This window comes from Trematomus bernacchii, unplaced genomic scaffold (assembly GCF_902827165.1).
Source record: "Trematomus bernacchii unplaced genomic scaffold, fTreBer1.1, whole genome shotgun sequence".
Classification (NCBI taxonomy): Eukaryota; Metazoa; Chordata; class Actinopteri; order Perciformes; family Nototheniidae; genus Trematomus; species Trematomus bernacchii.
This window is the reverse complement of record NW_022988046.1, coordinates 15,001-31,689: the sequence shown is the minus strand read 5'-3', so window position 1 is coordinate 31,689 and position 16,689 is coordinate 15,001. Positions and strand designations below refer to the sequence as shown.

Below are 16,689 nucleotides of genomic sequence, written 5' to 3'. Positions count from 1 at the left end.
GCGCCACACGATTAGAGTGGATTTAGATCATTAGACTGGATATAGATATATTGTATTTTATAACAACATTTTAACATACAGAGAAACTTTATTTAAACATGTTGGAGTACAGAGAAACTTTATTTAAACATGTTGGAGTACAGAGAAACTTTATTTAAACATGTTGGAGTACAGAGAAACTTTATTTAAACATGTTGGAGTACAGAGAAACTTTATTTAAACATGTTGGAGTACAGAGAAACTTTATTTAAACATGTTGGAGTACAGAGAAACTTTATTTAAACATGTTGGAGTACAGAGAAACTTTATTTAAACTTGTCAGATTACAGAGAAACGGCAGACCTCATAATAATTACATTTTTAAATGTATATTTGTTAAATATCTGACAAAACTCAGCCTGTATTTCAGATTTCATCCAAATTGAAGTTACAATAACTTCAATATTCAGTCCGGAGAGACTGCAGGAACGTATACATTTGACTTATTTACTAGTCAATAAATCACAGGTAATTCTAGACAATTTATTCATGTTTAAAATTGTATATATATGTATAAATATTACATTCAGGTACACATATCAGCAGGTAACTAGTGGCGTATTAGCATGCACATTAGCAACATCTTTAATAGTTGTTACCAAACACTTAACAACGCGTGAAATCTTCTATAACCTTTTAACTAAACGTGCACTTCTAACCCTCGTAGGGTTTTTTAATAAGAACAGTTTGTCTCTCCTGAAGGACACTTCCACATGTTGACCACCGGGGCTGGGAATCGAACCAGTGACTCTGCCATTGTTAGGCAACTACTATGAGTCACTGCCCCCCCCACTACCACCTTCTAAAACCAGTCTAAGCTTTAATTTCGTATTCGATAACTTCCTAACTTCCTGTGAATAATCTGGAAGTTTGTGGAGGGGAAATGAAACCGTGCGATTGGTCATTCAGAATGAGGGGAAAGCTGCTAATGAACACGCTAATAAGCCAATGGGTACAAGTGAATATGTGTACCTGAATATGAAGTATTCTGAATCCTAAAGGACAGATTAAGCATCGTCTAAGGGTTTTCTGTTCTGTTGAAGTGAAATTAAAACTCAGATTTACGACCTTTTAAGCTAATTTTGCGATCGCTCCGTTTCTGAACGTGAACGAGCAAACGAGCACCAGCCGATGCAGGAAGGGCTCGCCATCAGGGGCGGAGACGGAGGGCTGTGATTGGTCGAGGGGGGGCGGGGGCGATGGTTTTTTATTGTGGATCTGAGACCTCAGCGTGGCGTTTAGCAGTCCACCGACGCCGTGCCGTTGTCGGTGGAGTCGTCGGGCTCCGGGTCCTCGGGGGTGTTGGGGCTCAGGTACTCGAAGGCCTTCTGGCTCTGAGCCACCAACTGTTTGAGCGGCGCCAGCAGCATCTCGGTTGCTGACGGGCGCCGCAGGTTCCCGCCGTCGGAAGGGATCGGCGGCGGCTGGACATCGAGCTCCGGCGGCGGCAGGTCCATCAGGCTGGACCGGCGCCGGCCGCTGGGCGGCGGCAGGTCCCTCAGGCTGGACCGGCGCCGGCCGCTGGGCGGGTCGGGGCTCTGAGGGCTCAGAGGGCTCCTGCCGCTGCGGGAGTAAAGACTCCGGCGGCGGCGAGGACGTCCGTCCATCGCCTTCAGGAAGAGACTGTCCGCAGAGTTAGGGCCAGACGGAACGTCGCCCGAAAAGTCCTCCTGGTTCAGGAAGTCCTCGACCTCCTGAGCAGACGGCTGCTGGAGCTGAGAACACACAAGATTTACACTTAAAGAGACTTAAAGAGACACATGAGCCTAGCTCAGCACTGTGATGGAAACTTCCGGATCAATGGAGACTCAGAGAGACACGAGGAGAGCTGGAACTCTGATGGAAACACTGATGGTTTATTTGGAGCTTCGGCCGGAGAATTCACAAGAGATGTGCTGTGTTTCTGAAGATCTCTACCCCAGAACCATGTATTCAGCTCTGAGAGAACAATCAACATGCTGCATATGAAGATGAAGCACTGTAACCTCTATCAGCTGACCCAGCAGGCAGGAGCAGAGAGACTCTGAGAGCAGCCCAAGGTGCAGCTGCTCAGTGAGGACACACTGATACATTGGGTCAGAGGAAGGGCCCAGGACAATATTTCCCCAACAAGCACAACCATCAATCTCCTAAAGGGTCCAGGTGTTTGTCAGGTGACTTCTTGAGTGTCAGGTGACTTCCTGTGTGTCAGGTGACTCACCATGGTGTAGAGCGGCGTGGCGTTGATGACGAGCTGCAGCAGGATCTTGGCTAACTCCTGCAGGTCTCCCAGGAGCTGCTGGATCTGGACCGGCAGCTCTGAGATCTGACGGACCGGACGCAGCTCGGCCAGCATGGCGGCCCGACTTTTGACCTCGCTGATCATCTGCTCTCGGACGTTCTCCGTCCGGTAAACCAGAGCCACCAGGAGGCGCTGTAGGACCAGCAGCAGCTCTCCACTCAGATCCAGAACTAAACCCAGACCCACCTGCAGGAGAGGAGAAGCACTTTGTCGTTATTGGTGAACTACAGCACGGTCACATGACTTCACCACCGCTAAGCTAAAGGTGGCTAATGTTGGGCTATAAAGGAACTACAGCACGGTCACATGACTTCATCACCGCTAACCTTTATTTAACCAGATAAAAAACATTGAGATAAAATCTCATTTTCAATGCTGACCTGGCCAAGAAGGCAGCAACGTTACACATAACACAAACATATAAAATACAGAGAACATAAAGAAAACAAAAGACGAAAAAGCAGTCACTACATTGAGCACATTAGGACAATAAAAAAAGTACACTACTTGTTACTGCAAGAGCAGCTGGTGGTGAGGACTTCAGACAACTTCAATTTAAAACATGAAATAGAGACAAGTGCCCTCAGTTTAAGGCGTGATTGAAGGTCATTCCAAGACCAAGGACCATAATAAGAAAGACTCCTTTTTCCAGCCTCAGTCCGTACAGCAGGAACCTGGACCCGTATCCAGGCACTGGATCTGAGTTTGTAAGAGTCACAAACTGGAGCAAATCTGACACATATGTAGAGTGGAAGCTTACCTAAAATGGCTTTATACATTAATAAAAACCAGTAAAAACCAGACTTCACCACCGCTAAGCTAAAGGTGGCTAATGTTGGGCTATAGAGGAACTACAGCACGGTCACATGACTTCATCACCGCTAAGCTAAAGGTGGCTAATGTTGGGCTATAAAGGAACTACAGCACGGTCACATGACTTCATCACCGCTAAGCTAAAGGTGGCTAATGTTGGGCTATAAAGGAACTACGGCACGGTCACATGACTTCACCACCGCTAAGCTAAAGGTGGCTAATGTTGGGCTATAAAGGAACTACAGCACGGTCACATGACTTCACCACCGCTAAGCTAAAGGTGGCTAATGTTGGGCTATAAAGGAACTACAGCACGGTCACATGACTTCACCACCGCTAAGCTAAAGGAGGCTAATGTTGGGCTATAAAGGAACTACAGCACGGTCACATGACTTCACCACCGCTAAGCTAAAGGTGGCTAATGTTGGGCTATAAAGGAACTACAGCACGGTCACATGACTTCACCACCGCTAAGCTAAAGGAGGCTAATGTTGGGCTATAAAGGAACTACAGCATGGTCACATGACTTCACGTCATCACCGCTAAGCTAAAGGTGGCTAATGTTGGGCTATAAAGGAACTACAGCACGGTCACATGACTTCACCACCGCTAAGCTAAAGGCGGCTAACTTCTTCCTCTGACAGCAGCGGTTCAGTCTCACCTGGTTGGCGGCGCCCCCTAGTGTCAGGGCAGCTCTCTGCAGCGTGTCCCGGACCTTCATCATGCGGTGGTACAGCTGCAGGCCGAGGTTCAGCAGCAGACTGCGGACCCTCGTCCACAAGCTGGGCTCACCATCATCCTCCTCTTCATCCTCCAGCTCCTGCACCCTCAGCTCCCACTCCCGCCCTGACGCACAAACACTTGTTTAATGAGACAGAGAATCTGCACTCTTGTTGGAATAAAACACTTCAATCTAATATTGAATATTCCATTCCTCACATTATGTATATATAATATCCTGCTTTATATTTTGTTACTGTACATTTGTAATTCAACATGTAGATTTTTTAGTTTTTTTTTTTAATGCTATTTTATTTCTATTGAGATGTTTACATTTTGGATTGTCTTTTGATGCTGCTGCAACACAAACATTTCCCAAATTGGGATCAATAAAGTACTTCTTATCTTATCTTACCTTACCTTATCTTATCTTACCTTATCTTATCTTATCTTATACCCAACATTTCTCCGTTGCGGGACAAATAAAGGAATTCTGATTCTGAAATAGAAAATGAAACTCCAATTCGCCCTCATTTACCCAGAATGCCCCTGTACTCACGCAGGGTGGGGGGGAGGGGCAGGTAGTGGGCGGCGGCCTCCTCCAGGCGGGTCAGCAGGTCGTCCAGCCCTAAGGAAGCCACCTGGCCCACCTGAGAGTCCTGAAGCTGCCTCACCACCGCCACAGCGCCTTCAGACAGACGCTCCATCTGATCCAGAGCCACGTCCAGACCGTCCCCTACCCACAGCTGCACGTCGTCCAGCGTCAGGAAGAAGGCGTCCTTCAGGTGACCCACCACCTGAGGACAGAGCACCTGCTTAACAACACCTGGGGGACCGGTTATTACACAGAACCTGGTCTAAAACACCTGGTTAACAACACCTGGTTCATAACACCTGGCCAATAACTACAGGTCAACAACACCCCGTCAACAACACCCGGCTAGTTACAACTGGTCGACAGCACTTATACAATAAAACTGAAAGGGTTTTTTTTTAGTCAGGGAAAGGTTTAATTAACTTCTAAATTCTTGGTGAGAAAATGTTCCGTCCATCTCTGCTCTGCAGTAATGCAGATATGGACGTGTCTGAAAGTGATGCAGAACAAACCTCATCTGTTGATTGGTTCAGGATCGGGAAGTTTCTTCTCCAGAGAGTCGAGACCAAAGAGAGCAAAACTCTCAGCAACTTCGACTGCAGAGAACGAGAGGGTCAAAAAACAAGCAGAATCAGGTTTAGCAGCGACGGAGAGCTTATCATTAACGCACTTTAAATAACTTGTTTTAAGTATCTAAGAAAACACATTTTATTATTAGCATTGGTATTAGATTCAGTTGTATTGAGTGCCACAGTGACGCGTCCTAAAACCCGGAAGTAAACTCCTTCCGGTTCCTTCGACAAAAACCAATGAGATTTCTCCATAGGATTTTGGAAAATAGCTGGAAATAAGGTCTGTGGTTGAAACACATTGAAGAGACGGATCACGTTTTGTTCAGCCGGATAATCTCCACATGTCTACCCTGCTTTTATCATTTTCGAATCTTGAATCTATCGATCATAAATCTATCGATTAGATTTATGATTTGAAAATGATAAAAGTAGGGTAGACATGTGGAGATTATCCAGCACTCTATTGGCATTAGCATTATCAGCAGCTTTAGCAGTGTTAGCATTAGCAGTGTTCTTGGTGAGTAACGGATTACATGTAACGAGATACAAAACCTGGATTAAATGTTTTGAAATGTAATCAGTTGTAACATGCAATAACCATAACCATTATCACACATACACACACTTTTAATGCACTTTATATACTATTTTTAGATCAATATGTTTAACTATTTATTCCCCCGTATGATTGTTTATGTTGTCTGTCCTATTGCCGTGTTTTTTAGTGTTTGTATTTGTTTCACACCGGGACAGCGTTGCACTCTGAATCTCGTTATACTCTGTGTACAATGACAATAAAAGGCTTTAACTTAACTTTAACTTAACAGATTATATTTTAAAATTAACCCTCCCAACCCCGTCTGGAGCATTAGCAATAGCATTAGCAGTAGCCTTAGCATTAGCATTTATTTAGCGTACTCTGCAGCTCCAGGCTCTGAAGGAGGGGCGTTGCCGTCGTCATGGCGACGTTGGAGACGCTGCGGACCCCGACCTCGGCGACCCCCCCCACCAGGTTCAACAGGGGGTAACGACCTTTGACCTCCGAGTACACAGAGGTCACGGACTGCAGCGCAGAGCGGACCAGAGGCAGGCTGGAGACACGCAGCACCAAACTCTGAAACACAACGTGATGCAAAGAGACACAACGTGACTTCAAAGAGACACAACGTGACTTCAAAGAGACACAACGTGACTTCAAAGAGACACAACGTGACTTCAAAGAGACACAACATGACTTCAAAGAGACACAACGTGACTTCAAAGAGACACAACGTGACTTCAAAGAGACACAACGTGATGCAAAGAGACACAACGTGACTTCAAAGAGACACAACGTGACTTCAAAGAGACACAACGTGATGCAAAGAGACACAACATGACTTACCTAGAGTACTTTAAACTTGTAATGAGAGACAGAACATGATGTTGTTGGTGTAATGTTCTAAGGCTTGACAGATGTGACCATGAAACCACTTCATTACTGACATTTAGACAGTTATTTTTTATAAAACAAGTTTTCTAACATGTTGTGTTTGAATATGTAAATCAGCATTATGTAACGCTAACGGTGACGGACAGGCGCATTAAGGTACAACGGCCTAAACGCTTCGTACCACTGCAGGAAGCTCAAGACACAACGGAAACCAGGGGACATGTTTCCTCAAGTTGATGAAAGCTTTCTGAAGCTGCAGCATGTTTCACCTGCTGGAAGAGTTGTGGGCCGTGGTAACGTACCTGCCTGTGTGTGTGTGTGTGTGTGTGTGTGTGTGTGTGTGTGTGTGTGTGTGTGTGTGTGTGTGTGCGTGCGTGCGTGCGTGCGTGCGTGCGTGCGTGCGTGCGTGCGTGCGTGCGTGCGCGTGCGTGCGTGCGTGCGTGCGTGCGTGCGTGCGTGTGTGTGTGTGCGTGTGTGTGTGTGTGTGTGTGTGTGCGTACGTGTGTGTGTGTGTGTGTGTGTGGTGTGGTGTGTGTGTGTGTGTGTGTGTGTGTGTGTGTGTGTGTGTGTGGTGGATCACCTCATGATGTTGACGCCCTGACATTTCTTCTTGGCTGATTCTGCAGAAACAAACAGAGTTCAGACTCAGCATGAGGCAGTCAGCTGAGCCGCCGCACAGAGATCTTCTGTTCGGCACAAACCAGCATGAAAATCAGCTCATCCTGCAGCGCCGCAAACAACCAAAACTGCTCTGAGATCAGCGTGTAAACCGGTCTGAGATTAAATCACTTTTTTTCGACGACTGTAAAGGACACTGAAGCCACACCCAAGAGGCTGCTGGGAAAATACCTCATACATAATAAAAACATCACATTAGATATATATTTTAAATAAGACAAACCATCAGGTCAACATTGCATATATTGCTATTCCTTTCTTCAGGATGGATGAAATTGTAAATATAAAATATCATCAGATTTTATTAAAACTTTGTAAAATATGAAAGCATCATTTTCAAAACTCCAAAAACTAAATAACAAAACATAACAACTATGATTTAAAGGTTTGTATGAATTATTATAAAGCAGTTAGTATTTACAGTGTGTGTGTGTGTGTGTGTGTGTGTGTGTGTGTGTGTGTGTGTGTGTGTGTGTGTGTGTGTGTGTGTGTGTGTGTGTGTGTGTGTGTGTGTGTGTGTGTGTGTGTGTGTGTGTGTGTGCATATTAATGAATTAACTTTAAAACAATATCTTATATTGTAAATAAAAATGATGATCAGATTTGAGTCACACATTGTAAATTATGTAATTATTATTATTTAAGGATTTTTATTAATTATTGTTAAAAAAATAGCATCTAAAAAAAAAGAAATGTCGAAATATTTGATATTTGGAGAAAACACATGTTTAGGGTCTGACAATGATCAGAGATCAATCCTTCCAGTTCAGAAAGTGGTGGGGGAGTTAATAACTGATTGCGGGACGCAGTTATAAAGCTTCGTACCTGTAAGAAATATTTAATATTTATTTAGTTTAGATTTTTGAAACTCACATTTTTTAAATATCATAGGCGTCATTTATACCTCATTCCCCCCCACTTTTGGAAATGGCCAATTGTATTCCCACCAATTAGCATTAGGGTAATTTGTTAAAAACGTTCTGAGAAATAGCTCAAGGAATTGAACACTTTGAGTACATTGTGACACGGTTCATATTATTTATAAAGAATAGAGAACAGCTTAACAGCAGAGTAGTTAGTGCAATGTTTTGTTTGCGACCAGGTGACGCCCATGAATTATATTATATATTCTGTTGAATAGAAAAGAATAGGGAGGGAGGAAACTTTCTGTCTCACATGCAGAGCACACTGCACACAGTGACATGTGTTCTCTGCATTTAACCCATCCTAGCACCAGGAGTCTGGAGCCAGCAGTCTAGAACCAGGAGTCTAGAACCAGGAGTCTGGAACCAGGAGTCTAGAACCAGGAGTCTAGAACCAGGAGTCTAGCACCAGGAGTCTAGCACCAGGAGTCTAGAACCAGGAGTCTAGAGCCAGGAGTCTAGAACCAGGAGTCTAGAGCCAGGAGTCTAGCACCAGGAGTCTAGAACCAGGAGTCTAGCACCAGGAGTCTAGAACCAGGAGTCTAGAACCAGGAGTCTAGAAACAGGAGTCTAGAACCAGGAGTCTAGAACCAGGAGTCTAGCACCAGGAGTCTAGCACCAGGAGTCTAGCACCAGGAGTCTAGCACCAGGAGTCTAGCACCAGGAGTCTAGAGCCAGGAGTCTAGAACCAGGAGTCTAGAGCCAGGAGTCTAGAACCAGGAGTCTAGAGCCAGGAGTCTAGCACCAGGAGTCTAGAACCAGGAGTCTAGCACCAGGAGTCTAGAACCAGGACTCTAGAAACAGGAGTCTAGAGCCAGGAGTCTAGAACCAGGAGTCTAGAGCCAGGAGTCTAGAAACAGGAGTCTAGAACCAGGAGTCTAGAAACAGGAGTCTAGAGCCAGGAGTCTAGAACCAGGAGTCTAGAGCCAGGAGTCTAGAAACAGGAGTCTAGAACCAGGAGTCTAGAACCAGGAGTCTAGAACCAGGAGTCTAGAGCCAGGAGTCTAGAACCAGGACTCTAGAAACAGGAGTCTAGAGCCAGGAGTCTAGAACCAGGAGTCTAGAGCCAGGAGTCTAGAACCAGGAGTCTAGCACCAGGAGTCTAGAACCAGGAGTCTAGTGCCAGGAGTCTAGAACCAGGAGTCTAGAACCAGGAGTCTAGCACCAGGAGTCTATCACCAGGAGTCTAGTACCAGGAGTCTAGAACCAGGAGTCTAGAGCCAGGAGTCTAGAACCAGGACTCTAGAAACAGGAGTCTAGAGCCAGGAGTCTAGAACCAGGAGTCTAGAGCCAGGAGTCTAGAAACAGGAGTCTAGAACCAGGAGTCTAGAACCAGGAGTCTAGAACCAGGAGTCTCGAACCAGGAGTCTAGTACCAGGAGTCTAGCACCAGGAGTCTAGAACCAGGAGTCTAGAACCAGGAGTCTAGCACCAGGAGTCTAGAACCAGGAGTCTAGTGCCAGGAGTCTAGAACCAGGAGTCTAGAACCAGGAGTCTAGCACCAGGAGTCTAGAACTAGGAGTCTAGCACCAGGAGTCTAGAACCAGGAGTCTAGAAACAGGAGTCTAGAACCAGGAGTCTAGAACCAGGAGTCTAGAACCAGGAGTCTTGAACCAGGAGTCTAGTACCAGGAGTCTAGCACCAGGAGTCTAGAACCAGGAGTCTAGCACCAGGAGTCTAGCACCGGGAGTCTAGAACCAGGAGTCTAGAACCAGGAGTCTAGAACCAGGAGTCTAGCACCAGGAGTCTAGTACCAGGAGTCTAGCACCAGGAGTCTAGAACCAGGAGTCTAGCACCAGGAGTCTAGCACCAGGAGTCTAGAACCAGGAGTCTAGAACCAGGAGTCTAGCACCAGGAGTCTAGAGCCAGGAGTCTAGTGCCAGGAGTCTAGAACCAGGAGTCTAGAACCAGGAGTCTAGAACCAGGAGTCTAGCACCAGGAGTCTAGAACCAGGAGTCTAGCACCAGGAGTCTAGTACCAGGAGTCTAGTACCAGGAGTCTAGCACCAGGAGTCTAGCACCAGGAGTCTAGAACCAGGAGTCTAGCACCAGGAGTCTAGTACTAGGAGCAGTGGGCAGCTATTGTACAGCGCCCGGGGAGCAATGGGAGTGAGGGGGGAAGGGAGATGTCCGGTGCCTTGCTCAAGGGCACCACGGCAGGGCAGGAGGTGGACTGAGACCTCTCCAAGTAGCAGTCCACACTCCATATTTAGGTCTGGTCGGGGACTTGAACCGGCGACCCTACAGCTCCCAGTCCAAGCCCCTACTGACTGAGCCACTCCCGGACATTGAGCCAGTGCCGGTTGTTAATCTAACAAAAATTACAACCTAAAAATATTTTGAAATTTTTAGGAATATTTCATGTTGTTTTCATTATTTGTACCTTTAAGTCAGAAGTTCTTTATTTATTTTCAGAGTTTTTTAAACCTGGCCAAGTTCCCTTTCCTGGTTTAATGAAATCACGACTCATCTAAATGAATTGGTTATTTATAACGATCAGAAAAAAGTGCGTAATTTCCCCGAACTTCAGACATTTAGCTAAACCCCAAAAATAATTTCAAGTATTTCTACGAGACAAAGTGATTATTATACAGTTTCAATATAAAGATACATAAGATATATAAGTTATAGATATATATATAATATAAAGTATTTCCTGCGGATCTTACCCCATCGGAGACGTTAGCGAGGCGGAGAGACTCGGGTTCTGACTCGCTGACTCCAGTCCCCAAGCTTTTAGCAGGAAATCTGAGAGCTGATTGGAAGAGGAAGCTGTGACATCACCGTGTATTCAAGTGAATCAGGTGACCAATCAATTAGCAGGAAATCAATGATGTCTTTCACACACACCAAAACCCACACAGACCCACACACACTGAGGCACATTGTAACACACCAATGTACAAAACACACACACACACACACACACTAATATACAGTACACAGACACACACACACACACACACACTAATATACAGTACACAGACACACACACACACACACACACACACACACACACACTAATATACAGTACACAGACACACACACACACTAATATACAGTACACAGACAGACACACACACACACACACACACTAATATACAGTACACAGACACACACACACACTAATATACAGTACACAGACACACACACACACTAATATACAGTACACAGACACACACACACACACACACACACACACACACACTAATATACAGTACACAGACACACACACACACACTAATATACAGTACACACACACTTTTTGGGCCGCTTCTGGATATTTAGAGATACCTGTTGGATTTCTGAAGGTGGACTTCCTGGATGTGTGTATGTGTGTGTGTTGGTTGCTGTATGTCAGTGTCTCAGTGTGTATGCAGTGTGTGTTCATGTGTCTCAGTGTGTTTGTGTGTGTGAGTGTGTGTCAGTGTGCTTCAGTGTGTGTCTCGGTATGTGTGTGTGTGTGTGTGTGTGTGTGTGTGTGTGTGTGTGTGTTAATGTGTATAGGCATGTGTGTGTGTGTGTGTGTGTGTTAATGTGTATAGGCATGTATTTGTGTGTGTGTGTGTGTATCTAGTGTTTCTGTGTCCGTTTGTGTTGGTGTGTCTGTTTGTTGATATGTGGAACCTACTTGAGCAGGTCTCCCTTGAAAAAGAGATCAATGATCTCAATGGGATACAACCTGGATAAATAAAGGTTTGAAATGTGTGTGTATAGGCATTTGTGTATGTGTATCGTCGCTGTGTGAGTTTGTCAGTGTGTCTCAGTGTGTATGTGTGTGTGTGTGTGTGTGTTTCATGCAGTGCGTCACTGTCCTCACCACAGAGCAGGAGAGCTCAGACTCCTCTGACAGAACAGTGTTCTCTCCTCAGAGGGTTTTCCCAGAATCAGAGCACAGATCAGCCTTTCATGTTACATCACATTACATGACATGATACTTGTTAGACGCTTTTATCCAAAGAGACTTGCATACTCAATTCTGTGGACAATCCCCTCAGGAGCACTTTGGGGTGAAGTGTCTCAGGGACACAACGACATGCTGACTGCTGTGGGGTTTGAACCTGTGCTCCCCTGATCCCAACACCAACGCACTATCCACTGCGCCACCCGCCTCCCTCATATATACCGTCTTCATCTTCATCTTCATCTCCATCAGGGTGGGAGAACCCTCCGTGGGAAACACTGAAGTTCCTGAGTCAGTCATTATTATTATATTCTATTACACAGGAGAGGACTCTTTAAAGTAGAGACACTACATACTGATATACACCTGAACATCAGCAGGAGAGGACTCTTTAAAGTAGAGACACTACATACTGATATACACCTGAACATCAGCAGGAGAGGACTCTTTAAAGTAGAGACACTACATACTGATATACACCTGAACATCAGCAGGAGAGGACTCTTTAAAGTAGAGACACTACATACTGATATACACCTGAACATCAGCAGGAGAGGACTCTTTAAAGTAGAGACACTACATACTGATATACACCTGAACATCAGCAGGAGAGGACTCTTTAAAGTAGAGACACTACATACTGATATACACCTGAACATCAGCAGGAGAGGACTCTTTAAAGTAGAGACACTACATACTGATATACACCTGAACATCAGCAGGAGAGGACTCTTTAAAGTAGAGTCGCTACATACTGATATACACCTGAACATCAGCAGGAGAGGACTCTTTAAAGTAGAGACACTACATACTGATATACACCTGAACATCAGCAGGAGAGGACTCTTTAAAGTAGAGACACTACATACTGATATACACCTGAACATCAGCAGGAGAGGACTCTTTAAAGTAGAGACACTACATACTGATATACACCCTGAACATCAGCAGGAGAGGACTCTTTAAAGTAGAGACACTACATACTGATATACACCTGAACATCAGCAGGAGAGGACTCTTTAAAGTAGAGACACTACATACTGATATACACCTGAACATCAGCAGGAGAGGACTCTTTAAAGTAGAGACACTACATACTGATATACACCTGAACATCAGCAGGAGAGGACTCTTTAAAGTAGAGACACTACATACTGATATACACCTGAACATCAGCAGGAGAGGACTCTTTAAAGTAGAGACACTACATACTGATATACACCTGAACATCAGCAGGAGAGGACTCTTTAAAGTAGAGACACTACATACTGATATACACCTGAACATCAGCAGGAGAGGACTCTTTTAAAGTAGAGACACTACATACTGATATACACCTGAACATCAGCAGGAGAGGACTCTTTAAAGTAGAGACACTACATACTGATATACACCTGAACATCAGCAGGAGAGGACTCTTTAAAGTAGAGACACTACATACTGATATACACCTGAACATCATCAGGAGAGGACTCTTTAAAGTAGAGACACTACATACTGATATACACCTGAACATCAGCAGGAGAGGACTCTTTAAAGTAGAGACACTACATACTGATATACACCTGAACATCAGCAGGAGAGGACTCTTTAAAGTAGAGACACTACATACTGATATACACCTGAACATCATCAGGAGAGGACTCTTTAAAGTAGACATATCCACAGGTTGAACTCCTTTAAAGGAAACAAAGGAGACGTGAGACGAGGCGTTCATGGCTAACTCGTTATTTTTATTTGCACGTCCGATTAGTGTTTACAAAGCTAACGCTAGGTTAGCATGGTCCGGTCACAGCAGGGGGGGGGGGGCTCACACACACTGAAGCTCCAGGAGGGGGAGGGGGGGGGGGGGGCAAACATCTTCACTTCTGTACAAATATACAGCCGCACACTTTAATATTCTCAGATTTTCAGAATAAAAGCTGCTTCAGAGGACACTCAGCGTCGGCCTCAAAGCGTTTCCTGGGAATCAAAAGAACACTTGAACCTGTTGATGTAATAAAATGTCCAGAGCTGCAGAGACTCACTCCAGCATCCATCTAGATGGTCTGGTTAGCTTTGTTCATGTGAATATGTTCTAATAGTTTGAACCCTTTAATGAAAGCGCTTCACATGACGGACATCAGACATGTGACCCATCCGCCCTGTGGACCCCCCCCACAGCCCCCACAGCCCCCACAGACCCTCCCCACAGACCCCACAGACCGCACAGACCCCCCCCCCCACAGCCCCCACAGTACACTTCTATACTTCGTCACTGTGTTTGTTTTACATCAATATAAATCAGAAAGGACATTTTATTACATCAGCGGGCAACTATTTCATATGATTTGTTTTTATAAAAAATCAGGTTAAGTGCATTATCTTTTCAGCTGTTGACATGTTCAGTGGTTCTTCCTTGATAATGGCGCGGGCCTCACTGATGATGATTCAAAGAGGAGGAAGTTATAACTGGAGAGAAACCAGATCAAACCTCTGCGTTATGAAACACTGAGAGCAGAGGAAGTGGTGGTGAGACGACAGGAAGCTGCAGAACAACGGGAACAGAATGTAGGGAGTATCTGATAAAGATCAAAGCTGTAATTATGACTATATCAGAGTGACACCACACTATACACAAAGCAGGAGGAACCATGTTAGGGTGAGGACTGATGTGAGGCTGTGGCAGACCTCAGGAGAGGAGTGTGTGTGGTTCTGAATCCACCTGAGTCTGATCCGAGTCCCTCCGTCTGCACCGAGTCTGATCCGAGTCTGATCCGAGTCTGATCCGAGTCTGAACCGAGTCTGATCCGAGTCTGAACCGAGTCTGAACCGAGTCTGAACCGAATCCCTCCGTCTGAACCGAGTCTGATCCGAGTCTGATCCGAGTCTGATCCGAGTCTGAACCGAGTCTGATCCGAGTCTGATCCGAGTCTGATCCGAGTCTGAACCGAGTCTGATCCGAGTCTGAACCGAGTCTGCACCGAGTCCCTCCGTCTGCACCGAGTCCCTCCGTCTGCACCGAGCCGTATTCTGCCCGGCACCAAAACCAGTCCGACACGTTGACCTGGACTTTATGGCATCGACTGCGCAGAGACTCTACCGAGACTTCTGACCCTTAATAACAGACCTCAGAGAAGGGTTCAGCTGCAGCCAGTATATACAAACATTTATAAATACTTTGTTACTGTACTTACTACATACTGCAGGATATTTTCCTGGTCTCAGTACTTTCCTCCACCATTCAGTTTGAATCACAACTTTTTACTTTTACTCCTTACATTTTTACCACAAGTACCTGTCCTGTGAAAGTAGAAGTACTCAGGTCTTGTACTTGAGTAAAAGTAGAAGTACTCAGATCTTATACTTGAGTGAAAGTAGAAGTACTCAGATGTTGTACTTGAGTGAAAGTAAAAGTACTCAGATCTTGTACTTGAGTGAAAGTAAAAGTACTCAGATCTTGTACTTGAGTGAAAGTAGAAGTACTCAGATGTTGTACTAGAGTAAAAGTATAAGTACTCAGATCTTATACTTGTGTGAAAGTAGAAGTACTCAGATCTTGTACTTGAGTAAAAGTAGAAGTACTCAGATCTTATATTTTAGAGTTGATTATATTTCACATCATTAATCCACATCTGTAAAGTAACTAAAGGTATTAAATACATATATTGGAGTAAAAGTACACCATTTACCTCTAAATTGTAGTGGAGTAGAAGTACACAGTAGCATAACATTTAAGTACCTCTAAATTGTACTTAAGTAAATGTAACACAAAGACAGAATCAAAATGTGAAATAGAAGTTATTTAGTGTTCTAATAATAAAAAACATAGCTATGGCTTCTTTTTATTTAAGTACACACTCCTGTACTTCTACTCGAGTAAAGAAGTTGAGTCAGTACTTGTACCAGAGTATTTTAAACACGAGTATCTGTACTTGTACTTGAGTACAGCATGTGTGCGTCTCTGCTACAGCCTCACATCAGCTTCCACTCCTGACTCTTCATATCTTCTGCAGGTGTGTGACCTCTGACCTCTGACCTCTACACATCTACTACAGTCCTCTGCATCATCATGCTGGGATGATAACGTGGTGAAGAAGAGTCCAGATCTCCAGGTCCCAAACACGTGTACACCCTGCTGTAGATTCATCTTCCCCCAGCAGCTCCCTGTCCTCTGGGTAGATTCGGTTTCCTGTCAGCAGCGTTTCTTCATTCAGAGTTTTTTTTAGTTTGACGGACATGCGATGAACTGCATGACAACAACAGCAAGATGGGGAGGGGGGCAACTTTTTTTGTTATTATTGTTTTTTTTCTTAAATGATACTTGAAGCATTCCTTTCCGCCTCCTCGTCGACACACAGGGAGACTCGGAGTTCTGTGTGTGTGTGTGTGTGTGTGTGTGTGTGTGTGTGTGTGTGTGTGTGTGTGTGTGTGTGTGTGTGTGTGTTGGGGGGGGCTGTTCACACCTGGCATTAACAACAACACATTAGCATTAGCATTAGCACCTCAGTCCCACCTTCTTGCAGACTAAATGTTGTGTTGTTAAAGATAGCGGAGTTAGCAACAGGCTATCAGAAGAAGAGGGAAGCCTACATTTGATGCTCCGGGGTGTTGGACACACACACACACACACACACACACACACACACACACACACACACACACACACACACACACACACACAGCTACAGAGGAAGCATTAGCATCTTCAGAACTTATTTTACAATATATGTATATATTTATAGGGATAAAGGGA

At 44.8% G+C, this 16,689-nt stretch overlaps 2 protein-coding genes across 2 annotated transcripts in view; both read right to left on the bottom strand.

The window, feature by feature from the left end:
- Window positions 1-225: 225 nt before the first annotated feature.
- plin6 (perilipin 6) lies at window positions 226-7,067 on the bottom strand. Its single transcript, XM_034118788.1, is given in 8 exon segments — window positions 226-1,754; window positions 2,240-2,506; window positions 3,795-3,979; window positions 4,413-4,650; window positions 4,961-4,993; window positions 4,995-5,044; window positions 5,939-6,134; window positions 7,033-7,067. Coding segments are annotated over 8 exon segments (1,470 nt in total). The 5' UTR covers window positions 7,057-7,067; the 3' UTR covers window positions 226-1,277.
- Window positions 7,068-13,666: 6,599 nt separating this feature from the next.
- LOC117473277 (synaptotagmin-11-like) overlaps window positions 13,667-16,689 on the bottom strand; it is a gene marked incomplete at its 5' end in the record, with an annotated part of 8,110 nt that continues 5,087 nt past the window's right edge. The window contains 1 exon segment of the mRNA XM_034118787.1: window positions 13,667-16,689. This exon segment is cut by the window's right edge and continues 890 nt beyond it.